At 38.5% G+C, this 27,832-nt stretch overlaps 1 protein-coding gene across 2 annotated transcripts; it reads left to right on the top strand.

Annotated features, from left to right (window-relative positions):
* The first annotated feature begins 67 nt into the window (after window positions 1-67).
* On the top strand, window positions 68-26,024 carry ulk1b (unc-51 like autophagy activating kinase 1). Of its 2 annotated transcripts, none has more exons than XM_083563988.1 (27): window positions 68-764; window positions 1,337-1,429; window positions 1,531-1,572; window positions 9,447-9,479; window positions 10,747-10,783; window positions 11,973-12,146; window positions 12,436-12,509; window positions 12,591-12,692; window positions 13,424-13,482; window positions 13,581-13,663; window positions 13,767-13,817; window positions 14,156-14,244; window positions 14,668-14,830; window positions 14,950-15,010; window positions 15,168-15,257; window positions 15,601-15,732; window positions 15,957-16,096; window positions 17,152-17,396; window positions 17,822-17,985; window positions 18,067-18,182; window positions 18,697-18,819; window positions 18,975-19,162; window positions 19,536-19,714; window positions 21,245-21,363; window positions 21,508-21,665; window positions 22,838-22,973; window positions 23,070-26,024. In XM_083563988.1, the coding sequence occupies exons 1-27, from the start codon at window positions 675-677 to the stop codon at window positions 23,123-23,125; spliced, it is 2,997 nt and encodes a 998-aa protein (XP_083420114.1). In that variant the 5' UTR covers window positions 68-674; the 3' UTR covers window positions 23,126-26,024. The 2 variants fall into 2 exon arrangements, with proteins under 2 accessions (XP_083420114.1, XP_083420113.1); XM_083563987.1 differs by having other exon boundaries at window positions 15,598-15,732.
* Window positions 26,025-27,832: the final 1,808 nt, after the last annotated feature.

The raw sequence follows: 27,832 nt of genomic DNA, 5'->3' as shown, positions 1-27,832 counted from the left end.
CCAGCCTGGAGGAATGTGATTGGCTGGAATGGTGACCGAGCTCTTCGACGTCATCAGGAGCAACAACAGGGAGGCGCTTTCCCTGTTTGTCGCGCATGCGCATTGACGGTGCGAAGTCTTTTGTCGCTACAAAACTGATGAACCTGCTTGGTGCGTCTTCTTCTTTTTTTTGTTTTTGTTTTTTTGTCTATATAAATTAGGCGTTGCAAAGGATTACGGTGGCGACGCAGGAACAAAAAGTAGTCGCCCTGGACTTCTGAAAGTGCTGCAAAAAAATCGCACTGATGTAATCTAAGCTTTCCGTCCATGTACACAAACAAAACCGAGTCTGGGGTTTAAGGTGGTTCCAGCAGCGATTTGTGGGTGCGCACCGGGGACAACAAGAACAACAACAAATAATCGCGTCATGAAGCGAGTTAAAAAATAATACACATTTTCAAAAGCCGCCGGTCTCTCGATTAATCGAGCTACCATGCAAGAAGCAAGGAGGATCTGTTTACGAAGGCAGCGCCTGGAACACGACCGCGGGCTTCACCTCTGCAGCTGCCTTGACGACGCGGAGACACGAACGGGACGAGGAGGAATCGCGCGGATCGAAAGAGATCCCGAATAATAATCGATTGGCGCGGGGGGGTGTGGGGGCGGTTCGGGTTCGGGCTCATTTTTGGACGGAGATGGAGACGGTCGGGAAATTTGAGTTCAGCCGGAAGGACCTCATAGGCCATGGGGCTTTCGCCGTGGTGTTTAAAGGCAGGCATCGAGAGGTAACGACGCTTCGATTATCTTCTAAAACAAAACAATCCTTCGTCTTAATTACAGCCTTGTTTTTAGTGCGCGCTCCCGGTGGGATGCTGAATTTGCTAATCGCAGCAGGCCCGGGATTCGTGCACGTCCGCGGGAGCGCGCACGAACACCGGTCCACCTTAAACACGGGCCTCATAATACAGTATAAACTAGAATAATGTTTGTTTTTGTTTAATTGCAGTGTTTGTTGCATGTGTCCCCTGTAACATTAAATATGATTTAATATGCTCTAATGTGTAAAAATGAAGTGTTAATTTTCATGCATTGAAACAGTCAACAGCAACCACAATGGGTGCCAATCAATTACATTGATTTCTTTTCTATTTTGTGAATAATCGCCGATTTCTAACCATTTTTTGTATTTTGTATTTTTTTAAATTTTATTATAATCTATGTGCAATGCACTGTAATGCATTATAGATATGTCCAGGCATGCATACATAATGTGTACAGATTTCTCTGTTTTCAGAAAAATTGATCTGAAAACATTTTTTAATTACATTTAATTTGCCCTAATTATTTGTTTGAATAGAAGAATGACTGGGAGGTTGCTGTGAAATGCATCAATAAAAAGAATCTAGCAAAATCCCAAACTCTGCTGGGAAAGGAGATCAAAATATTAAAGGTAAGATGTAGTTTGATATGAAGCGGATATGTTTCCGGTTTTTTTCATTTTTTTTTTACAAATGCATGTAAAACTTGACACGTGTGTTTTTTCTTCTAAAGGAACTGAAGCATGAAAATATCGTAGCCTTGCACGACTTTCAGGTGAGTCAATAAGCTTGTATTTTTATATACAAGGGAGACTGAAACTCCACCCACATGTCATGATTGTTACATCACAACGGAAACGGTCTGCCATTGGTCAGTTTTTGGCACGTGGCTAATGTTGACATGACATGTGCGCAGGATGAGAAAAAAAAAACGAGTCTCTGTACCCTTTTGAAGAGGGAGCATGGGAGTTATTAGTTTTGTGGGGGGTTGGGTTGGTTATATGTAGGGCTGAAACGGATAGAGGAACGTTGAGAAAACAGCGAGGGGTGAGAAGATTCGAGCAGAAAGAAAAACGACAAATTTTCCAAAGTTTGGGATCAATTTAAACAAAAACAAAGAAAACACCGTACAGTGCGGTTACCATTTGAAAGTCATTTGATTTTTATATTTTAATTTATATACCGTGCGATCGAAAAGTCCCTCAGCAGTGGTGCGTGGAAACTTTTAAGCAGTTTTTCCGGGGACAAGAAAACCACGTCACGATACGGTTCGAGATTTAAAAAGAAATGCATGAGTGAGAATAATAACGCGTTCGATTAAACAAATATCCATAACCTGCTCTACACGGGCACTGCGGAGGGAGTTTTTTAACGCACTGTATTTGTATTTCGATGTAACATGCCAATTAAATGAACTTAATGAGTCACAGATATTCTTTTATGCAATGTCAGCAATAATAAAAAAAAACAGTAAAAAGGAAACAAATCACTTGTTCATTTTAAGAGGTTTGTCTTATTTTCTCTCTCTTACTTAGGATTGCTCTTTAATAAAGGAAAAACTAGTTCTTATCTGATTAATCGATTAATCGTTAGGACACCCGATTACTAAAATAATCGAAAGCACCAACCCTACTTATATGGATGTTAGATATTAATCATCAAATTATTATTCCAGAAGTAAAATAGTCCAGTAGTACACAGTAGTATGTTAAACTGATTGACAAGCTCATATCTACAGCCATACAGGTGCACAATGATGGCAGTTTAACAGCAGACAGGAGTTGAGATAAACATTTGCATACATGAAGGAAGAAACGGAAAAGAATTTACCCAACGTCAAATGCTTCACAGACCTGCCTTCACCATAATGAACATGATCTACTGTCATTACAACCACGTTTTTGTTTACGTCTCTGTTTTCTCTCTGGCAGATTGACATTTTTTTTAATATGAATAAGACCTTAATGGTAATAATATCTGAATTAGAGTTACATACATTCTTTGGCTTTCTATGTCATTTGGTTCGATTTCATACTTCATAATTTAATTTCGTTTTTCATTTCGGTTTCATACTCATTTAATTGGTCGAAATGCACAAAACGGTGTGTGTAGGGTTCAGGAAAATGCATTGGTTAGAAGAAAAAGTTACGGTCCTCTTTTTTCATTTTTGTCAAATGTGCATAAAAATCAGTAATATTACTTAAAAATATGGAGGCAAAGCTAAATATTTGCTTTGAAGCATTTTTTCTTTTGGTTCTGTTGCATCAACCAGGGTGTGCAACAGTTCTTCAGAGCTACGACTGCAAAATGCTGAACGCAATAAAAAAAAAAAAAAAATAAATAAAATCACATTTCATATTTAGTTTAATAAATGCATTCGTCCCAGCATTCAAAATGTGCTAGAATTTATAGGGAACTGCACCAAGATCTTTATGGATACTGCTTGATTTTGTGTTCACACCTGCAAGAACACACGTCAGGGTTTAATTCCTGATTTATAGTAAATGGCCAAAATTTAGTTGCTGCAGGATAAAGCATGAAGTTATATATGATGTCTTTAAAGATTACAGATTAATTTCACAGGAGATAAGGAGTCCAAACATGTTCTAGTATGGCAATGCCTCTGTGCCCAAACAGAGGTTTCTTAAACACATGGGTTGCCAAATCTGTCGCCCTGACCTCATTTGGGATAAATTGCAACTAACACTGTGCTAGACCTCCTTATCTCTTATCAGAGCCTGAATTCAATAATGTGGCTAAATGAGCAAAATTCACACAGCCTCACTCCAAATATAGTTCAAAACCTTTACTAAAGAATGGCTGTTTTTATAATAGCAAAGTCAGAATTATCTGGAAAGGGATAAGTGAGGTGTTTACAGATTTTTGCCCACATTCATATTGACATACATAACGAGATTAATTCATAATAATTTCCAGGAGGAAATGGTTTTCTTGTAGCATTTAAATTTTTTATCTTGATCTACTATAATTTGTGAATTCAATAGAATAATTCAATAGCCAATAGAAGATGGCTTTGGTCTTGATGGTTGCTAAAAAAGTAGTTGCTTATTATTAACATCACACCAGAACTCAGAGTTGTGTGATGCACATCTGGGAAGATTTTCAACTGATATACACTGTTCTTTTAAATGAACAGCATAGAGACAAGAAGTCCGAGAGTATAAATGATCAAGAAACAATTAAAATTCAGGGAATTGCGTGTCTGGACAGACCTGTTTAACAGAAACGTAGATATGAAAGTAACACCACTCTCTTCTATGTTTTGCATGAATTTGATCTGGAAGTAATTCTAACTCCAAGCCTGTAACTGAACGTGTAGATGTCGGGATCTGAACGTGCCTCAGCTTAATGGCACTGGAATTTTTATTTCTAGATTTAATGTCAGCCACTGTTAGATTTTGTGCGATTGCTATTAAAAAAATCAAACAAAAAACATGCAAGATATTTCACTTTGGTGTGTCAAAGGTTCTTAGCCTCCATTTTCCCACTGGTGATTTGGTTTGCCTCTTATAGTTGGATATATGGACTTTGTTCATTAGACCTGACTGTAAGTATCAGGTACCATGAAGCACTGTAGTGTCACTGATATGTCTTCATTACATGATTGAAAATGAAAGAGGTGTGTTGACTTTCTGCAGCCAGGCATTGAGAACGGAGTGAAAGTACACCTCTTGAATTAGATATAAGCACTGGGATGACCTTAAGAGAGGTCATCTAATTTTGTGGATCCTTTAGATTGAATTTTGGAAAGGTCTTAAAGCACTGAGTCACCTCAGGGTTAAAAAGTTCGATGTGGCATTTTGGTTGAAAAGCCAAGTTTTGAAAAAGATCTATCTCCAAACTTGGTTTTATAAAGTTCTAGGTCCCTGTCAATCATCTCAAAGGTTGAACATTTATAAAAAAAAAAAATTTAAAAAGAGAGTAAGAAAGAAAAGAAGTGACCTGATAGCTAGACAGAGGAGAAGGTACATTTTAGCTGTAAAGAGTAATAGAAAGTACAAAACATAGAGTACAGTTTTTACTATTGTCACTGAATTTACATATTGATAGCATCAAATAATTTGCATCAAATATTATTGCACTGCGAGTCATAAAACTAAACTTTCCGGTGTAACTGAAAGGTCCCTGAAAAGCCAACAGACTTGTAAGACGTGTTTGCGGAGTTGTACAGAAACATCTATTATAATATATATATATAAGTTTGAGCTCATTTATTTGGGTAACACGAGACATAGACCAGTGGTCCCAAACCCCCGGCCGTCACTTAGTACCGGGCCGCACAGAAAGAATACATAACTTTGATTATTTCAGTTTTATTTATTATCTGTTTCTGAACGCTGTTTTATTTTGGAAAATTACCGGATTCTCTCTGCCACATCTGTCTATGACTTGATGCATGTTAAGATGCCTTCCTCGGTCACATGTCTTACCTCCATCCGCTACCTTCTTAAAGGGGCTGCTCCGGCCGCTAACACATAATACATTACCGCTAAATTTAAACCCCAAGCTTGCAAAATGAACAAAAAAAAATACAACACAGTGGATTTACGTTTATAATTATATTTAGAAAATACCAGTTTTTATGCCGGTAATATCATTTTATTTTCGGTGGTGTAAAAAAGGTTGAGGACCTCTGACATACACTTTAAAGTGGAGAGCTTTTAGATTTCCTTTTAACTACACAAACTTTTGTCTTACTAATCTGAAAATCTGAAAAATAACCAGCTATTGTAAAGTAAGTGATACGCGATCTTGCTCCAAAGCCAGTCCATGTTAGTTCTAAACAAAAATGGTTGCCAACTTGCAGTTGTATATAAGAGAGAAAACCTCTCTCTTGAGGGTGTTTAATTAGTAGAGTTCCCATAACAGCCCATAACATGTGTTTTGTAATATTTAACCAAATGCGCTGTATTTTCAATAATCCTGGCTGTGCCTAAAAACATTCAGTAATCCCTATATAGTCAAGTTTATTTCTATAGCGCTTTTTTTTTTTTTTTTTTTTTTTACAACGGATATTGTCTCAAAGCAGCTTTACAGAATTTAACAGTTACGGTGAACGATGTGTATTTATCCCTGATGAGCAGCCATGGCGACTAGTGCGATAGTGCGTAGCAGTGAAGCACATTCAGTTAAGTTTCTTTTCGGCTTCTCCCGTTAGGGGTCGCCACAGCGGATCCTCCGCACGTTTGATTTGGCACATGTTTTACGCTGGATGCCCTTCCTAACGCAACCCTCCCCAATTTATCCGGGCTTGGGACCGGCACTAAGAGTGGCTGGGGATGGTTCCCGGACCGGGAATCGAACCCGGGTCGCAGCGGTGGGAGCGCTGCATCTTAACCACTAGACCACCAGGGGACCAGTGAAGCACATTCAGTGAAGTAAAAAAAAAAAAAAAAAAAAAAAAAAAAAAAAAAAAAAAAAAATAGGTCAGAGAATTTGGTCACTGACGAAAATGTCATGCTTTATAGAAGAGAAGATGTCGCAAGCAATTTCATCATAAATGTTACACCTATCTTGTGTGGTGGATCATAAAATAGATTCGTTTTCTTCACTGTCACATATTTATTATATGCTCATAATCAAGAGGAAAACAACTAGTTGCCCGGTTAATTCACTGTTATGTTTATTCAATACATAAATTGTAAAAGAAATGATAAAATGAAAATGATGAAAAACAAGAATAAATAAGTATGTAAACATGCTCTATGCACAGAGCATTTTCACCAGGTTTCCTGTCACTGTTCTCAAGCCGGGTTTAAAGTTTTGCCAAACCTTCTTTGCCTGAGGAGAAGAATTTTTGCGACGTGTCGCATTGTTGTATAGGAAATAGTCTGCTGAATTGAATGTTTGCTTGAAATAAAAGTGCATTATGTGGGGAATTAAGTTGTTTAGTCAGAACTCAGACACCACTACAAAATGGTGGCACTCGATATAATGTACTATATAGGAGAGGGAGTTAATAGGAAACTAGTTTAGGTTAAAAATGTCTACCATTGGAGGAAAAACTTGTACTTTCATGTAGTATTTGAATGTTGTATTTTATGCAGTAAAAGAAACTACAGTTAGCGCAGTGTCAATGTGTCAAAGTCCATAGCAATAGCGTTAGCTGCTAACCAGGAAATGGCCAGAAGCTAACACTAGCTATATGGATTCTTTAGCGTTTTAGATCCAGCTTCAAAAAATTTTCTTAAAAGGAGAAAATCCTGACAATTTCGCATATCGATTGAGTGAATAAATAAATGATGGAAGGAATGATGACATTTGTTAAAGTATGCTAAAATAATTAGAACAGTGAAGTAGATCATGTATTTAAAAAAAATTAAATATAAAGCACACACTTATATACCCATCCGTATTACGCAAATCTGGTCTAACAAATGTAAACGATTGAATTAAAATTTTCCATTTATTGAATTTTATTTAATTGTGGCAGTTTAATTGATTACTGAATGCAATCGATATAATAAAAAAAAAGAATATTGCATTAATTGGATTTGTTCTGTTTTATTTTTTATTAAATATTTGTAATTATATATAAAATAATATTTTATAAAAATAAAACAGTTAACTGTTCATTCACAAATGTTAATAATGTGTTGCATTTCATGACTTTAAAACCGAGGTACACATCGAACAATGAATATCGTGTACTGTTACTTTCTACATGAGGCATTTTTAGATTTTAAAATATTTCGAAATGTAAATTTTTGCCTTTAATATGACAAACATTCAAATGGCATTCAAATAGTACAATCTCAGGTTTTGTGTCCTTTAAATAAATTAACAAAAAAAACCCTACTTTTATTATGTTTGTGGAAATTTGTATATACGAAACTTTTTATAAATTGAGATTTTGAGTTTAGCTTATGCATCTCCTTTAGTGGCTTATCACCAGGTCAACATGGCCTGTTTGGGCACCCTGTACTCAGTGTGTTTTTCCAAGCAAAGGACAGATCATTTTACAGCTTAGCCGCTATAAAAGATAAGTTCTTAGATCTGTTTTGCGGTACAAATGAATAGAGCCAGGCTGAACAGGAGGCAGATAAGTGGTTAGTGGCTAATCTCCACAATAGCAGAACAAAAAAACAAAAACTTCGCTGAGTCAGCCGAAGTAGACCAGACCGATCCGGTACGTCTGATTGGCTTCAGTAAAAGTAAAGTGAGGTCAGCTGTTGCTAAAGTGCCATGGTGGTAGAATGGCTTTGTTTTTTTATGAAGGACTTTGTTTGCCATTGGACTCTGCAGGGGCTGGCTGCATTAAATGCTCAGAAAGAGTCAGGTTTATTGCTGGTTGTTGCTAAGTAGAAGTAGATTTTGTGATGTTCTGTCCACTGGGTGGGTTTGTTCTGGAAAATACACTTAGAGTTGTATGATTGAATTAGAAATAGGATATGATTCTTGCCAAGCCTGTTAACAGAGAACACAATTACAAATGAGAGTTTTGGTCACCACAATCATTCATTCATTCATTATTTATATACAGGTTACTTCTAAAACAAGCCTTAATAGAAATACATTTTATTTAGCTGATGATGTCTGTCTTTTGTCAAATATTTAAATGCAAATATAGCAATTTTGAGTAATAAATTCTTTGTAAATAACTTGCTTCTCTCAGTTTGAGTCCTTCATGTACACATCAGTTTCATAATTTTAATTTTCAATTTACATAAAAACACACACACACACACACACACACACTATATATATATATATATATAAACACATTTATATAATATTATATTTAGAATTTACATTTTATATAATATTATTATATTTAGAATTAATGATGAGTATTTTTTAATACAATATTGAAATACATTTTATACAATATAATACATTCCCTTATTTCAATTTCATTTATTTAGAAGACCTAATATTTAATATCTAGTCTTTGTAAAATCTTTGTAGTTTTTCCATCATAGCAAGGGCAGGACTTTGTAATTCTTTGGTAACTTCCAGAGTTGCATCTTTCTTGAGAATGTTACATAATACTAAGTATACACCTCTGCTGTTATCAGTAAACACAATACACATGTTGATTTACACAAATTGCTTCACATTGCATACTAAAATGTTGAGATACTAAGTCATAGTTATGAGATCAGGATAATGTAATTATGAGTCATAATTATGAGATATTAAGTCATAATTAGGAGATCCTTTCAGTAATTTTTTTTTCTTTGTGAATGCAATGCGCTTCCGTAGGAAACAACCCAGCATGAGTGAATTTGAAATAACCCATGTACTTCTCAACAAGCAGCTACTATACGCTTTTTTTTTTTTTTTTTTTTAAATGGTGGCTTTTGCATTTTTCTAAAGTACACTTTTATACATAAATACCCTACATTAGGATTTTAGAGTTACAATGAGCACAAAATCGAATAAAATCTTTATTTCTTTTTTGTTTTTGATAAACAGATTATTCGAGGAAAAACTTAATCGTCCGATAAATTTATTATGGAATGATTGTTAGCTGCAGCCCTAGAAAATAGTCAACCTTGGGCCTGTTCAGTAATTCTTTGTTTCAGCCTGGGCCACAGCACCCAGCTGTTGATTATTTTCTTATAATACAGTTCATCATGAAAGTGCATTTGAGTTAAACTGTTTGTGTTTTAATTTTTTTTGTAGGAAACAGCAAGTTCTGTTTATTTGGTAATGGAGGTAAGTTTTCTTTTTTTTTTTTTTTGCCCTTTACTCCAAAGTTTTTCCAGACATTGACTGGAATGTAGACAGCTGTCAGGCTTGAAAACAGACCTATAGGTGTGGCATGTGGGTCCCTCTAAAACTGCATGGTAAATGTACATAGAACTCGCATTGGTGCGTCTCAAACAGCTATTGTTCACTAGTCAGGGCATTAAACAGAAATCGCCGATCCTTCCAGTGCACTGTAAAGTTTGTGAAACTTTACTATAATATGTATATCCTAATATAATCCTAAAATGCGGAAAGTGTAAGTACAGTAAAACCCCGTTGTACGAGCACAATTAGTTCTTGAAAATTGCTTGTAGGTCCGAACTGATTTTCCCCATAAGAATTAATGTAAAAGCGATTTAATCCGTTCCGAGATGTCATTCGATCGCTTATTTCTGCACTTAAAACCTATTTGTAGCTTATTTTAACAAACAAATACACCGCAAATTACCGTAATGTAAACATAATTTAACACTTACTCATGTGGTAGTGGTTGATTGCGAGTGTGAGACGCACAAAAAAACGGGGAACCGACAGCGTGGGTTTGCTCGTGCCTTCGAAATTTGCTTGTAAAGCGAGGTCCCTCGTATCTTCGTTTGCTCGTACTATTAGTTGTTCGTACAACAGGGTTTTACTGTAGTTTTTTGTACAACTCAAATTGTTCGTTTTATTAACAATATTTTACATTGATTTGTTGTACTATTTGAGTTCAAATCTACTTTAAAGTTGGTCATTTCTTTTTAACCTCTAGCTACCTATGATCCTGCTTGAGCTGCCATGAGAAAAACATGTTTGATTGAGCTAACAAGGTTATATGACATAATAAGTTTATATATTTGGTATCTTTGGGATATGTTTGTTTTTACAGTGACTGATGAAGGAATATTTGTCTTGCCGGTTTTTCAGTAAATAATCATATGAATGAAAATTGAGCCACCAGTGTCACAGTGTGGTGAAGCATGGCCTTTAGCAGTGCCCAACCCAGAGAGCTGATTAAGACATACAATGTGCCCTCTTTGAAACATCACTAAGATTTTCAGAGGTTACAGACTGGTTCAAAAACCACACGGTGGGGAGCAAGTGATAAAAAGTGAGGCAATGGAGTCAGTATGCATTTCAATGCCTCAGTGTACCGGTTTATTGTTTAAATCCTCAATTCTCAATTTGAATGAATTTTGTGTTTGCTTTATGTTTTTATTATCGAGATTAAAGGCGTTTCTCGTTTCCTTTCCAACAGTACTGTAATGGAGGAGACCTGGCGGACTACCTGCACTGTGAGTATATACATGAGGGAAAACAGAAGCCTTGAAGCCTTGAGTTCTCTTAAAGCACAAGTTTTAAGTGGCAAAAGTTTCTCATTATGTATCATTATGTATATTATAAAAAGATATTTGGTTTTCTTTTCAATAGACCAGGTTCAGGGCTCGTCTCAGGAAGTGGAGCTGGGGGTGGGGGTGGTGGGTGGCTGTGTGCGTGTGTGTGTTTGTTTAGTTGCAGACGAAAGGAAGTCTACAGTCGAAACCTATCGTGCTTTTCGAGACAGGACAGAGACATGCTGTCTGGTTTATCAGTCAAGTTGCAAAAAATAGACCCTAATTATCTTGCACACACTATTCTCAAATACACAATAAAACTGCTGTCATGACAACTTTGTTCATGGCTAATGACAAATACATCATGAAAAAAAATTGAAAAACGGTCTTTCACTCAGGGGACATTTTGTTATAATACATAATCAAACAATTTCCTGTGCACATTTAAACTAGGGTGCAGTCTGACCGAACTCCGCTGATGACGCATTGCATCGTTCGTCACTTTGTTTCCTCTCTATTGCACTCCATGTAAAGACGAGCTTCAAAGGAGAAAATAAGTGTTCGGCATAGAAACAATTGTTGGAAAGCCATGTAGCCATTACAGACTGTGCAAAGCCAGTGTGTGCTTCACAAGTGCATTTATTTAATGCATGAAAAACTTCATATTCCTTAAAGTAATTTAATGTAGAAAACCTTCAGTCCTTAGATTGGATTAAATTCTGTTCTTTTGTCATTTTCATTTGAGTGATAAAGTGTGTAGCTAAAGAAAATAGCATTCTTCAAAGCCAAAGACAGCAATGCACACAATCCGACAAACGGCGGTGCGCAATAGACAATGACATAAATACGCTGAATACAATACAGAACAAAATAAACGAGTAAAGCTTAATCAAGCAATATAAAGGTGTCTAAGCAAGAGGGAGTAAAAAACTAGCTAAACATAGAAACACCCGACTCGACACCTGCTGCCATCTAGGCGCATGTTTACGTCTGGGGTTTTTTTTGTGGCCAGACTGTGTTTTTGATTTGACATTAATCCAGTCAGTGCAGCTGGCCCCAAGTGCCCCATTTTTTTAGAAAAGTGGGGGGAAAATATATACCCTGCAAATAAACTCTAATTATTGACATCCTCTTTTTCCGGCGCACACAGCCAAGGGCACGCTGAGCGAGGACACCATCCGTGTGTTCTTGCAGCAAATAGCAGGCGCTATGAGAGTGCTGCAGACCAAAGGCATTATACATCGAGACCTGAAACCACAGAACATCCTGCTGTCCCACCCAGCTGGCCGCAAGTCCCACACCAACAACACCTGCATCAAAATAGGTAGAGGCCATTTGACAATGGTTATTTAGTCTTTATATTAGTGTGTGTATATATATATATATATATATATATATATAATTATATACACACTAATATAAAGTCCCCCCCCCCCATTAAATATAAAGCTTCATCGTATCTCCACGATGAATGGGGGTCCTTCCCCCATTATTAAATGTGATTAAATAGGCTGATATGTGTCTATGCTCTGGTATATGAATTAAAACTCATTGCCTTCTTAAAAGAATCTCCGAAAAAATAACAGCCTTTTTGCTTCTCTCTCTCTCCGCAGCGGACTTCGGCTTTGCACGGCACCTCCAGAACAACATGATGGCCGCCACCCTTTGCGGCTCCCCCATGTATATGGCAAGTATCCTTTATCCATCTTCTGCTTGTTTTCCTGATTCACACGTGCATATTCTAACCCTGGGACGCTCTTCACACCAGGCTCCAGAGGTCATCATGTCGCAGAACTATGATGCCAAGGCTGATCTGTGGAGTATAGGAACCATTGTGTTTCAGTGCCTGACTGGTAAAGCCCCATTTCAAGTGAGTGCTGGTGTTTATTATTATTTTAAAATGCATACAGATATACATTGGCCAATTATTAGCTATGAGGATATTGAACTCTATGGCTACAGTAGAAACATTCATTTCATTCATTTCATCTTCTCCCGCTTATCCGTAATTCAGGTCGCGGGGGCAGCAGTCTAAGCAGATTTCCCAGACACTTCTCTGTGTCCAGGGATCGGGCTGTCAAGGCCCCCGCCTTCGACTGCTGCCCAATCCTCTCGGCACCGGTCCCTTACGGTCCCTCCTGCAGGTGGTGAGCCCACGGGAAGGGCAGTAGGAACAGACTTACTAAAATTGTGCATATTGAATCTTCAACTGCTTCGTTTGCCAGTTGGTGTCCAATGTAGCCTTAGATAACGTTTATTAGCTCAGGCAGGTAGTTGGTTTAAAAGAGGCAGATGTAGAGGACAGAGTAGTATTGAGACCTAACGGGAGCAGCCGAAAGAAGAAACTGTTGTTGCTTATCTGCCTCAAGGTTTGACGTGTTCTGCGTTCTGACATGTTTTTTCTCTTCACCACGGTTGTGGTAATTTGAGAACCCGTCTGGCTGTTCTCCTTTGATCTCCACCATCCGAAATTTCCGCCTCAGAGCTGCCACTCACTGGATGAATGTTTGTTTTTGGTGCAGATGTGTGTAAAACAAGCCCAAGACAATCAGCTCTTTCTAAAATACACAAACCAGCCTGTCACTTTTTTCTACTTTTTAGGCCAGCAGTCCTCAGGACCTCCGCTTGTTTTATGAGAAGAATAAGAATCTCAGTCCAAAGTAAGTGTCTGGGCTGGAACATGCTTCTCCTTGTTCAGTTTAGTCCTCTGATTATACCACTTCTCTCTCTCTTTTTCTCTTTATTTCTATGTGTGCAGCATTCCCAGAGAGACGTCCAGCCATCTGAGACACTTGCTCCTGGGCCTGCTGCAGAGGAACCATAAGGACCGCATGGACTTTGGTCAGTGTTGCGATGCAGATATTTGCATATATTCAAGTGTGTGTATATTTTCCTGCTTTTTGACCCAAATGATTTAAATTATTGTTTGATGTGTGGTTTTTAGATGAGTTCTTCAAGCACCCTTTCCTTGAGGCAAGCTCCAGCATGAAGAAGTGTGAGTCTCTTTGCTGTCCATGCAGATCTCTGCAGTTTACTGTTTAATCGAACATGCTATTTGTTAATAATAATATATAGTATATTAAAATAATAATAAGAGGAAATAAATGTAGATTCGATGCAGACTTTTGTATCGTTTGTATTATATATATTTTTTTTATCTATTTCAAAACAGGCAATATCGTAATAGTGCTATCTGTGTGCGTGCTTGTGTGTTTGTGTGTTTGTGTGTTTGTGTGTTTGTGTGTTTGTGTGCTTGTGTGTGTGTGTGTGTGTGTGTGTGTGTGTGTGTGTGTGTGTGTGTGTGTGTGTGTGTGTGTGTGTGTGTGTTTACAGCTGCACCGGTGACCCTGACCTGCTTTCCCAGCTCAGGTTCAGCAAGCTCATGTAGCAGCTCCTCCACCTCACACCTCGCTTCTCCTCCTGTAAGTGTGTGTGTGTTTGTGTGTGTGTGTGTGTGTGTGTGTGTGTGTTTACAATGTTTCAGAGCAGTCCGTTTGTCCGATTTCTTTATAACACAATACAGTGTGACGCTGCAGGCGCTCATCTCACGTACACAGAAAATATACAAGTGTTTGAATGATGATTAATTAAAATAATGGATAAATAGAAACTCCTTTGTTTTAATATATAAAATTCTCGTTATATTGTTGTTGCTTTTTTAAGATTTGGGAACCATTTTTTCGTAGCAGTTTAAAGATGGTTCTGATGATGCATTCATGATCTTTTATTTCATGTATTAAAATTTGTATTTTTTGTGATATGAAAATTGACAAATATACCAGAAATATTGTTTTTAGAAAGAAAAAAAAAAGCCAATGTAATTAATAATCTCTTTGAATTCGCAGCAGTCTCTTGGTGAGAGCCAGCAGAATCGAACCAAAGTGCTGGCCTCCCCTACCCAGGATTCACCAGGCTCCTTGCTGAAGGATTCAGCCGGTGGTGGAGGAAGCAGTAAGAACTCGTCTTGTGACACGGATGACTTTGTGATGGTTCCCGCTAATTTCCCCAGTAAGTGAACTTCTACTCTTGCTCTTTTTTCCTCCTTAAGGATGAAAGGTGGAAATACAGGACTCTTGTCTCCATCTTAACATCTCTTCTCTGTATGTTCTCTATTTTTCTCTGTCTAGGTGAGCTCACGTGTGAAATGCCCTCAGGAAAGGTGCTTCAGGACAGTCTTATAATTAGTGGGTAAGAAACTTATCTCTTACGATGCTTGACAGAGGACCACGTAGTGACCTTTTTTTTGTAATTCATACAAGACACATGAAATCAAATAATTTTTTCAATCAACTTTAATGAAAATTCTTCAAATTGGTTTAAGCGGTTTGTTTCCTCCCTTCACCAGGAGTTCTCTTCTCGCTTCTGGAAGTCAGGGCAATCAGGCCAAGTCTCTTCCACGTTCGCCCTCTTACAGCGGCTCTGCAGCGCCACCAGGGTAAGCCGTGTCAATTTCGGTTTTTTTTCCGTATATTTTTTTCTGTGTTACCTGTTCAGGGGTCTCATTTATAAACAGGGTGTACGCACGTTTTTTGTGCATACACCACGTTTACATATGAGATCTCAGAGCGATCCAGAGTTTAGCGGGTGGTGCATCAGTAATAATGGTCTGTGTGGAAACACAGTGCTCTGTGTGTAGTTAAATGGACCACCGTTTCCGGTTTCTGTGAGGCCACTTGAAAGGAGTTTTGATTGTATCGATTAGACCCATGAGTCTTACTGTGCCCTGATTTTTTTTTTATTTGTTTTCTCGGTCCTTCTTTATCTTTCACTCTCAGCAGGCCCCCTGAACAATCGTTGAGTAACTGTAGTAACTATGGACAGTCCGTGCCCATTCCGGTGCCCACACAGATTCACAACTATCAGCGCCTGGAGCAGAACCTGCACTCTCCCAGCCAGGACAGCTCCCCACGGTGAATATCAAACAAATTCTCTTCAAAGTTTCACAATATTTGTAGGCAAACGGAACACACTGGGTGTTTAAGGGTTCTTTTACTCGTTTAGTTTTGTTTCATTCGTACCCTGTTTCCCACGGTTCTCCGTTTTTGAGATCCTTTTGACAGGTTAGAAGACAGCGATTATTCTGTGATGTATGATAAACTTTTTGAGCTTAGTGTGCTTTGTGTACGCTGGGTAGCTGCACTCCAATGCGGCGGTGCAGCAGTGGCAGTCCCCTTGGTTGTGGCAGGACAGGACCATCTCCCCCTCTTCACTCAGCCATTAACACACGCAGACTGTCGATAGGGGGCAGCAAACCCATCCAGCCCGCCCCACAGGGTAAGGACTACCTTCGAGTGTCTAACTATAATAGATTTGGATTGGAAATCTAGGAATAGATTTTAGTTCTCTCTTCTAAATCTTTAGTTACAATTCATACCAAACAATTTGGGGAATATGGCTGTAAAACAGTAATGCTGATCAATAATTGGTCAAAGATTCGCTTAAACTTAATTCAAAGTGGGGTTTTTTTCTGATTGATTAAAAAGGCAACCCAGTGTTTTTGCAACAATAACAATTTTTAAGATGCGCATGTGAGCTACAGGTGTTATAACCCTATATTGCACACTACATAATTGATCATTTATTTATTATAGCTATATATATATATATATATATATATATATATATATATATATTATAGAAATAATTTTTCCTGTGCTGCAGTATACAGTATATGCAACAAAAAGTCATCTATATCTTTAAAAAAAAGATTTTTCTTCTTTAAAAAAAACCTAATAAAATAAATTCTTCTTAAAATTGTTCCATAACAAAAAAAAAAAAAAGGGTGAAAATCAAAAATTTGAAGAAATACAATACAAATTAAATGGAAAAAGATACAATAAAAACAAACTATTCGGTGTATATACAAATATTTAGCATCATTTATTATACATGTAAATAATAATGAAATAAAGAATTTTCAAATGTATGCGTGTGCAAAAGATATGATGTGGTGGATGTTGTGCAGTAAGTCCAGACGCTTGTCCCCCTAGTCCATAGAGTTCCCCTAGTTGAGGGATCGAGTTGCCTGTGTGAAGAAGCTCCTCCTCATTTAATAATTAATCTTGGGCTGTTATTTTTTTTGGACATCTGTTTTTGCAATATTAACGTCATGCTGAGAGGCCGTATCCTGGTATGGTATGCCTGCGTTAGCTCTTTATAAGCACTGCATACCTCCACTGTAACATTTTTCAGTTGTTTTAAAAACTGCCATGTAAGCAAAAACAGAAGGTCTGCATTTCCCAAAGTATGGTAAAATGCGTCATGCTGTTATTTACATCAGCACAATTTCAACCTCTTTCTCTCTCTCTCTCTTTCCTCCTATTTCCCAGCTCTCCAGCAACCCGATGCTAAGCCCAGATCCAGGCAGCAAGGGTTGGGCTCACGCCTCCACAGTGCCCCCTGCTTGCTGGAGGCCACTGGCGGCTGCAGGCAGACGATCAGGAAGCAGCACTCGGACCCCGTTGTGAACCCTCAGGGTGGTGCGATGGCCCTGAGGACCCTGCATTCCTCTCCCCGACTCAGTGAACTGATACAGCGCAGTCCCCTACCCACCATCCTGGGATCACCTTCAAGAGTATGTCTTTTTTGTTTTCCCTCAAGCTCCCAAACGTGAAGCACCATGTTTTAAATCACCTACTGCTGTTTAATGTTCATTTTTATTTCTCTAATTCTGTCATAATAATGCAATGTTTTCAGATTTTTATTACATCTCATCAGCTCTGCTTTGGCTTCATGCTGACTTTGGACTTTGACCTGTAAATTGGAGAATTTTAGTCCAAACAAAAGTAAAGGTGTTTTGCATGTTTGAGTTCATAATCACCAGTTGGAAAGTTTTTAAAAAAAAAAGGGAAAAGAAAGCACAGGACAGAATATGTAGTGTGTCACCATGTAATATTTCCTTCTTTCTTTCTGTTTCTTACTTTTATACACTGAGGGTTCTTTTCCATCTTTCTTTCTGCTAGGATTTTTAAAAATTTTGTTCTTGTTTTTCCCCCCCAGGCTATGTCCCCATTCGAATTCACAAAGCCGCCCAGCTCGCCGAACATGGTGACATTTCTGACGCCGAAGGGTTTCGTTTTCCCCTCATCCGCCGGTCGGCCGTGCCACGTAGAATCCGGAGTGCCTGGCGCTTTTCAGTCTGAGGACACCAAGAATTTTGGGAGGTAGAGACTGAAAATTTTGGAAAACGTCTTTTTTTTAAAGCTCGCTTTTCCCTTACTCATTCCTGTCCTTTCTGTTTTCAGGTCTCAGAGCTCTGGCCGCCTGTCAGACATGCTTCTGAAGGCAGCGTTCGGCGGACAGATGGGAGATCGAGGCAGCACGGAGAACCTCAGTGCCGACAGAGCGATCGACATCACAGGTTAGGACTCGCACACCGCCTTTCCACTTTTTGTTTTCGTTTTATCGGAGATGAACATGTAGCGGTTGAAACTGCATGACGAGTAAATAGAAGGTTAAATGATAAAGCAGTCAACGCTTACGGTAAAGCAGGTGCATTTGGCTGAACGCTGCATAACCCCTGATCAGACTGCACAAGACGTAGGTTGCGCAAGTGAATATTTGCTGTGCGTGAGCCTTCGGGGAAGTTCGGTGGAGCAGCGGAAGATTTCGTGACAAAGGGTTTTATATATAAAATATCATAACTATTATTTCTCAATGGAATTATACTAAAAGTAAAACTAATTTCTTAATTAATGAGCAATTGGCAAGAACTTTAAAATATTGGGTCAAAATTTATTTTGTACTTTTTTTTTCCCTTCATGTTGTTTTTAGTGCTGAAAACCCTGACAGCAGGCACGTAATCCATGGCAGGAGTGTGCATGCCGGATTATGATTATTTTTTTATTTATTTTTTTTGTTCTATTGCTCTTCAGCGCCTTCTGCTGGTGGGACCATGGTGGTGGGATCAGGCAGTCCAGCGCGAGTGGTGTTCACTGTGGGTTCGCCACCTAGTGGAGGAACGCCACCCCACGCTTCCCGTTCTCGAAAATTCTCCGGTTAGTCTAAATTTTTTTGTGTGTGTGTCCCCCTTTGTGAAAGACAACAGAGTAAAAGTCAATTGACATTCTGTGTCCTTCTGCCATGTTATTGTTAATATTACTATATTGGTTTATAAAACTTTTTTAATCACTCATTGTTATTTATCTTCTAGCTTGCTCCTCGAGCTCTATCAGCCCGGTGGGGTCACTTACCACCCGTTACCCACAGACAGGCATGTGTTTGGATGGGTTTGAGTGCTCGTCCAGCCCCCGTTACAGTCTCGCAGACCCCGTTTCGGCCAACTTGGAGGGAGCTGTGATGTTCGAGGCCCCTGAACTCCCAGAAGAAACACTAATGGAGGTAAATGTGTGTGTTTCAAAAACAAAAAAGATACAGGTCTTTCTCATTAGTTCTTGAGGCAACCAGTACAGTTGTACGTCATACAGCAAGTTATATAAACGACTCGAGAAGCCGTTTTTTGATTCTGAGATTCCCCAATAGCCCCCTTTCCTGAAGATGTCAGAAAACTTAATTACAGCTGCACCTCTGACATGTTGATTCACCTTCACTAAAGAAATGTTATAACTACATTTGCATGCAGTTTTATATATATGTGGTGATGTGTTTATGTATATAGCACTGTACTGTAAATACATATATTTATATAGCATACTAAATAGTATCCTAACTGTTGTTGTTTGTGCTTAGTGTTGTGTTTTTTTCCCCCCTATAGCAGGAGCACACAGAGATTCTGCAGCGGCTCCGGTTCACTCTGAACTTTGCTCGTGGGATGGTGGACATGGCGGCGTCGAGAGGGGGCGAGGACAGGCAAGCGGAACCGTCCTCGACCTGCCTGCACCAGCAAGAAAGCGTTGTGGCTGATCAGATCAGCTCTCTGAGCCGTGAGTGGAGGTATATACATGAATACATACACACTAATATATACATACACGCATATACTAGCCCGATATGATTCGCATCTCGATGCGTACAACCATACGCTACATTTAAACATACATATGAAGCAGCTACCGGTGCGGTGCGATGCGATACAATTCACCCCCCAGATGCAGCGTGATCCGAGTTCGGTTCGATTCAATACAACGTGACACCATGAAAAACTATGATGCTGTGCAATTCGATATTGCGCAGATAAACGCCGATTTACTCACGTGCCTTCCGACTTCTAACACGTGGCCCTTTCACAGACACGACTGCGTTTTGCAAACAAATGAAATAAAAACAGACGTTCTTTTCCTGTTTTGTTTCGAGGAGGATGCAGCTCTACCTCTGCCATGTTAATCCGTATCGATTAGCGCTCGAGAAACAGTTTAGCGGGGAGAAATCGATCTACATATCAAATATTGGTGACTTTCTAAATAATACAATTATAGCACATCTGCTAATAATAAAATATAAACAAATCGTCTTTTAGCAATGCAAATGTGTTAAAAAAAACGATGCAAAGGATGAATTTTTTTGTGGTTATTTAGCTTTTTTATAATTATTTTTATTATTATTACTTAATACAAAATATTGTATACAGTATTTTGATTTGTTTTAGTATATTTGATTGTTTATTTGATAGTATTTATTGCTCTTACATTATTAGGTGATATGCGTAGTCGAATAAATTCATGCTACGCACGGCCGTTCGGAACGTAACTCGTTCGTAAGTCTGTGTGTAAATATGTGTGTATATATATGTGTGTGTATATATATATATATATGTATATGTACTCTCAAATCAAATAAGATTTGATTTGATCTGAAAGTAGGAGAAACTCCCATGTAAGAGGTTAAAACAGAAGACATGTGCTCTTCTAGGAACCCAATCAGTGACCAGTGATGATATTTTCTTACGATGTCACGTTTCATTTCACACTCAAACTGCCCCGTTTTGGTTGTACGTTATAATCAATCATTGACTGACTTACCGCTTTATTTTTCACACAATAAAATTACATTACATAACTGCACGTTGTTGATGCTATAACTGTTGACATAGAAGATCAGTCAGTACTGTCCGGCCAATCATATAACGGAGTTCAGCTGCATTTCTTACCATGTTTTTGCATTACTCACTATGCATTTCTAGTCCACACACAGGAGTGTAGAAGAGAAGTATATTTTGGAACCTATTCCGCTTCCTCAGCAGAGTGTTTTGCGGTGCACACACACCCACACACACCCACACACACACACACACAATTTTTATTTTTAGAGCCAGCAAAGAGACAATGTATTGCGACACTTGAGCAGTAAGATTCGAACCAGAATAATTGCAGTGTAATATCCTTTGGGTCAAAAAAAAATCTTATTTATTTTGTTTATTTATACATTAGTTCAGTTGAAAGAAGGAATTTCTCGAAGACTGTACCATACCCGTTTTTACTGCTACTCCAGAGTGTGATGGATGCATGTGGAATGTGTGTGTTTCAGTTATGCTGAGCAGTTAGTGCTGTATATGAAGACTGCAGAGCTCTTGTCCAATGCTTTGCACACCGCCATGGAGGGCATCAAACAGGGTAAACTGTATCCTTCTACCACAGTCAAACAAGGTGAGCTGCATCATCCTGACTTCCTCTTCTTTCTTTTTTTTAATGACACAATAATACCAGCCCGGTCTTTTGAGTCTCTCCATCAAATTTGTAGTAGTAAACAGAATCGAACTAAAACGCCGGGTTTGATCTTCTATCCCGCAGTGATCAGGAGGCTAAACGATCTGTACAAGTCGAGCGTGACGTCGTGCCGCTCCCTGAACGCACGCCTGGAGCGGTTCTTTTCTCGAAAGCACCGGCTGATGGACCACATCGACACCATCACCGCGGAAAGGCTGATCTTCAGCCACACTGTGCAGATGGTACGAAGAAAGCACGATGTTATAAACCAAAGCTGTTAAACCAAACCCCTTCAGTGATTTCAAGATGAATCACTTTATGCTGTTTGCCCTGAAACTCGCATACAGAGAAAAGCACAGATCCAAAACACGGCTATGTGAAGTCTTAAATTAGTTTTGGTTTAATTTTTTTTATTTGGCAGACACATTTTATCACAGATGAGGTCAGACAGGAGTCTGATATTGTAATTTGTGGTGAGAGTAGGGAGCAGGTTGAGAAGAGCCTGGAGAGGTGGAGGTACGCACTGGAGAGAAGGGGAATGAAAGTCAGTAGGAGTAAGACAGAGTACACGTGTGTGAATGAGAGGGAGGGCAGTGAACTGGTGCGGTTGCAGGGAGAAGAGGTGGAGAAGGTGGAGGAGTTCAGGTACCTGGGCTCAACAGTGCAAAGTAATGGAAAGTGTGTTAGAGAAGTGAAGAAAAGAGTGCAGGCAGGGTGGAGTGGGTGGAAAGGAGTGATAGCAGAAGTGATTTGTGATAGAAGAGTAAGAATGAAAGGGAAAGTTTATAGGACTGTGGTGAGACCTGTGATGTTGTATGGATTAGAGACAGTGGCATTGAGTAAAAGACAGGAGGTGGAGCTGGAGGTAGCAGAGCTGAAGATGTTGAGGTTTTCGTTGGGAGTAAAGAGGATGGACAGGATTAGAAATTAGTTTATTAGAGGGACAGCCCAGGTAGGACGTTTTGGAGACAAGGTGAGGGAGATGAGATTGAGATGGTTTGGACATGTACAGAGGAGGGACACGGGGTATATCAGTAGGAGAATGCTAAGGATGGAGCCACCAGGAAGGAGGAAAAGAGGAAGACCAACGAGGAGGTTTATGGATGTGGTGAGGAAAGACATGCAGGTAGTTGGTTTGAAAGAGGCAGATGTAGAGGACAGGGGGTATGGAGACGGATGATCCGCTGTGGCGCCCCCTAAAGGGAGCAGCTGAAAGAAGATGATACATCTTAGCAGCTGAATTATAAGGCCCTGAATTATGCAGCTTGGAGAAAATTCCCCTTTGCTATGCCTCCAAAAATTGTATAATACTCTCACAATTCAGTTCTGCCATAACCCAATCACCATTAGGATTTAAATTCTTCATAGCTTGAGGAAAGATATGTTTGTTAAGTGTATTAAACGTGTCCCGAAGGTGCAAGCTGCAGCTCTGGATGAGATGTTCCACCAGGGCGAGGCTTCAGTTCAGCGCTACCGCAAAGCCTTGCTGTTAATGGAAGGTCTGTCGCTTCTCCTCACTGAGCAGTCTGACATTGTCAGCATCAGCAAGTGTGAGTGCTTCCGTTCATACGGCGTTTATCCTCTTTTTATTCCATACACGTGTGCTCACTTGGCATTCACTTCTTTGTTTTGGTTTTTTTTTGCAGGTAAGGAGTGTATTAAGCGTCGCCTCACTGCGCTGCAATCAGGCCTTTGTGTATAGCGATTCAACCAAGTTCCTTCCATTACATTCCGTAAACACGTCGTCTCTTCATCCCTCTCACCGCTTCTTCTTCTTTTCATTTCTAAGAAAATGACGACTGAGAGGCCTGAGTTTGTGGTCACACACATGACGCCTTCAGTGCACATAGAGAAATGAAGTTTCCTCCAATCGCATCGTGTTTGAATCATAAATCGTACGAGCTGCAGGCAATCGCATCACCCCCGATGCTGAATCCATGACCTTCTCGTGGATATCTTTTAAAACCTATAAGCTGCACTGTGTAAACATTAGAATTTTTTTGTTGTTTTTGCGTAGACGTGACACTATGTCGGGATCGGATTTCCTTTAATACTGGGTTTGTGCAATCACCGGTGATTGATATTCATCAGCAGCTGGAATTCATCCTAAAGAAAAAGGTATTAAACTGAATTTTTATCTCGGGAACGGTGCATCTTCAGTATGCATTACGATTCATTGATGTACCTTAATAGCTTAATATCCACACGGACGAAAGGATCCATCCTCAAGGAGCTCACAGTTTAATACAGTCGCCAACAGTAGAAGTTGAAATTCATATTAATAATCAGCATGTTCCGAGCCGCAAAGGCGAATTTGGCGCCAAAATCCAAAATGTCGCTCGTGGAGGACGACGTCCGGACCTCCGAATTGACTAGACACTTTAATCTTCTTTTTTAAGTTTTATTTCCTCCCAGTTTTTTTTTTTTCGAGTTTGAGGAATACGTTTTTTTCGCTAGATAAATGTAACAAACCAGGAAAGGGAGTAAACAATGGGTTACATCAAGAAGGTACTTGGAGTTAAATTTGTTCATAAGTTGTGTTGCACCATTTCATAAAAAAAATAAATAAAAAATGGATTGAGATTGTAATCATGATGTAATATAATATGTTATATGTATTTAACAGTTATTAATGAATAGCCAACATTTCACTTGGGATTATTAATAGACAAAAACAGCATCACTTCAATTATTCTTTCCTGAAAACTAGCATGAGGAATATTATTATTGTCGTATTTTGACATTTAAGACACTTTTATTAAACGGGTGTGAGATTCGTTTAAAGAAATCAATCAAAAATCAATACACTTTTAGTACTGAAATCAGGATTATATGCAGTTTTGATTGTTTTAAAAGGGATTTTTAAGTTTGGTGCAACCGGATTTACAAATAGACATGGACATATTCCAGGTTAAAGCTTTCTTGGCGCAACCCAGACTATAGTAATCTTAGTTTACTTAGAACTTCTACTTACCTCCCTGTTTTTCTTTCGTAGTTTTTATTACCAGTCAGGCCGTGTGTAGCACTTTAGTGAATGCTGACCACCAAGATGTCCAAATTACCCCACCCCCCAAAAAAATATTTCAGAGATCTGAGCCCCCTTTTTTTAATCCTCTATTGTGATCTCTTTGGCATTTTTACGTCATAGAATGTGTTTAGCAATCATTGTTTTTCACGTTTTAAATGTGTTTGAGTGATAGAAGGACAGGCTCTTGAGAAAACCACCTTTTTTTGGATCAGGAGGCAGGTTGTCCAGTGCATTTTTGTTTACTGCTTTAGCCGTTATGGAGGAGTCTAGGCTTAGTGTGCAGCAGGCCCTGCGATGTAAGGCGATATCATTTCCTAGTTAAGATGATCTGCCTTTTTTTTTTCTTTTTTCGATCTCCATTTCACCGATATCCAGTTCTGCGTACAGAATCTGTAAAAGGGGGTCGTTTCTTGTTGATTACGCCGCCTGAACGCGTTCGAGAGAGTTTGGAACACGGGAACGGAACGACGGCGTTCGGGCGTTCGCTACGCCGCATCAGAGCTCCGACTGTTTCCGTGTCGCGGTTTTTTTTGTTCCTTTTTTGTTTGTTTTTTAAGTGTTTGTGCTGAATGCTTTTTTTTTTTTTTACTTTATTAACGTATGCTGAGTGGTTTGGTTTCTTGTGTCAGATAAAGCGTAAATCTATTTAAATAATGTGCCTTTAAAAAAAAAGCAAAAATTGAAACACTGAAAAGAGTTTTGTTGTGTTTGTCCATTATTTTCTAGTAGCTTAATAGATTCATACTCGTGTTTGTTTGCCTTTTTGAGTGTTTTCGACTGTGTGATGAAGGACAGGGGCTTTTTTTTGCGAGTGTGTTAGTGTGTGTTTGGATCGTGTGTTGGGGGTGTGAGATTGTTAGGATATGCCATAACTTTAGTCCTAAACTATTTTTTATTTACTAGTCAAGTATGTTTTCTAATGAATGCTTTATTGTAGATATCAATCAGAAGGCCAGTTACAGTATCAACCAAATTTTGCTTTTGCATTCCAACAATTACACAGATGTTGGGCTGGTTTTGGAGAATTTTTCTACTCTTGGGTGATTTTTTTTTTATTTTTATTTTTATTTTTTTTTGCTTTAACAGTCCCTTTTATTATATGAATACTAATTCATTACATGTTTATTTAATTGAACTTTGTCTGCTGTGTTTTTATCTCCTGTGCTGCTGCTGCCACGACACTAACCCTGAATTATTGTCTATTCTCAAGGAAAAAATTTTAAGGTTTGCTTCTCTACTCCGAATATGTCCGACAAAAGTGATTGACTTTCCCCTGAACTCTTAAGTACCACTTGTAAATAGAGATTGTAAATTAAGTTATTGCGCCAAACATGTATATATGACATGCGGACGCATGAAGATTTATTTTCGGTCTTTTTGTTTTCTTTTACCCACCAAAGAGTGAAATGCTGAACGTCCCAGTTGTCACAAAACCTCTCTCCACTCTGTAGTTATGGAATTGTACACAACACACTGTTTCCATGTCAATATAAAGGTGTGATTGATTGATTTTTATTTTTTTGTTGTTGTTTTTTGCTTTGAAGGTACAACATAAATAAATGAGAAGAAATTAGTGATTTGGTATTGCTTTTGTGTGCCTTTTTAAAATCCATCAATCGACTTTTTTTTTTTTAGCAGCTTCAGCTAGAAGTCCAGCAAAAATGGTGATTTTACATTTTTTTTACATTTTAATCCCATGATAATGTTTTTATTTTAATGATGTTTCTATGCTATATTTTTCCCTTCAGTGATTCACAATTACATTTTTGTCATGGAATTAGCAAATACCCAAAGTTATAAAAAAAATTTAAATAAACTCCACCGGAAAGATTTTTTAATCACTAAACATTTCTTTTACTGATGCAACAAGAAGCACCAAAATTCATAGGATGCACACATCCGGCAACTAAAACCGTCCGTGTGGAAACATAACAAAATTTCTGTTTGGCATCCTGATGATTTATATAATTTATAACATTATAATTATTAAAAAAAAAAGAATATTTTGTCTTCATGCTCTGTTGAATTTGGTTTTACTTATAATTTGCATAACGCAGCCATATTTGTCCATGCCAAGGTTGATTAGTGTATTTAAAAAAACTGGAAAAGTATTAATTTAAGGTATTTAGAACAGATAAAAATGTTCGATAAAAGTTGTGATTAATCACGAGTTAACTCATGACAAACATGGGATTAATTGTGATTATATATATATATATATATATATATATATATATATATATATATATATATAAATGTAAATATATACATACATACATAGTAGGTAAACTGAGTACACTTGAGCAAAGAATGCAATGATTGCAGCATTCTTTTCAAAAAATTCATGAAAATTGTGAAGGTGAGGGCAGTAAATCATATTGTGTAGTCCTCAGGGGTGGATGCTGTAACCAAAAGATATATATAACACCACCTTTTGACATTCTGCGATCCTTATCATGAAGAAGATAGAGAATCCAGTGTCAGCATTTAAGTGTCAGATTTCTTTTCTGCTATGAGGGTCTTAAGGGTGGTAGACTACAGGAGTCAAGTCAAGTTTATTTGTATAGCGCTTTTCACAACAGACATTGTCTCAAAGCAGCTTTACACAAATCAACAGTCAAGGTGAATGGTGTGAATTTGTCTCTGATGAGCAGCCGTGGCGACTGTGGCAAGGAAAAACTCCCTTAGATGTAATGAGGAAGAAACCTTGAGAGGAACCAGACTCAAAAGGGGAACCCATCCTCATTTGGGTGACATCAAGAGTTTGATCATAAATCTTTCAACAATACAGAACACTGGAGAGTGAGAACTAACATGATTACTGGAGTATAAGATTATAATTGATGTTCTTTCTGCAGTCTTATACAGTCTATATGGTCAGTAGCTCCTAGTTTTATAAGCTCAGCATTTGTGATCATCACAGATCCAGCATCAGCTTCTCCATGCCAGAGCCTTTAAACACTCCAGGAGGTCCAATGTCAAACTCCACACATGTAGCCGGATCCAAATGGCACTGGTACGTCTCTAGATGGTTCGGGATGTTTGCGAATTCGGCATCTACTTCTTCAAAGGTCCGTAATCATCACGAGGTGGGAGGTGACTGGAGCTGGCCAAACCTCAGGGTGTCTCGGGATGGGGAGAGAAAGAGAAGCAGAGAGGAATTAGCGTAACTGCTGTTCATGATATTAACAGCACAAGTTGATAATGTGCATGTGATCAGATGTTCTGGAGCACAAAGTTATGATATGTGATGTGTGTTATGTGTAGGCTTTGCTAAAAAGATATGTTTTTAATCTGCACTTAAACTGGGTGAGTGTGTCTGAGCCCCGAACACGGTCAGGAAGACTGTTCCAGAGTTTAGGAGCTAAATGTGAAAATGCT

This window comes from Silurus aristotelis (assembly GCF_946808225.1).
Source record: "Silurus aristotelis genome assembly, chromosome: 16".
In the NCBI taxonomy this organism is placed as follows: Eukaryota; Metazoa; Chordata; class Actinopteri; order Siluriformes; family Siluridae; genus Silurus; species Silurus aristotelis.
This window is presented reverse-complemented; position numbering and strand designations above follow the sequence as displayed.

What these genes read in the sequence shown, in the direction of transcription:
- ulk1b (XM_083563987.1), top strand. Translation starts at nt 675, where the DNA reads ATGGAGACGGTCGGGAAATTTGAGTTCAGCCGGAAGGACCTCATAGGC. An exon ending in CTGGTAAAGCCCCATTTCAA is followed by an intron (nt 12,693 to 13,423) that starts GTGAGTGCTGGT and finishes TCTACTTTTTAG; the next exon opens with GCCAGCAGTCCTCAGGACCT. An exon ending in TCCTGGGATCACCTTCAAGA is followed by an intron (nt 17,397 to 17,821) that starts GTATGTCTTTTT and finishes TTTCCCCCCCAG; the next exon opens with GCTATGTCCCCATTCGAATT.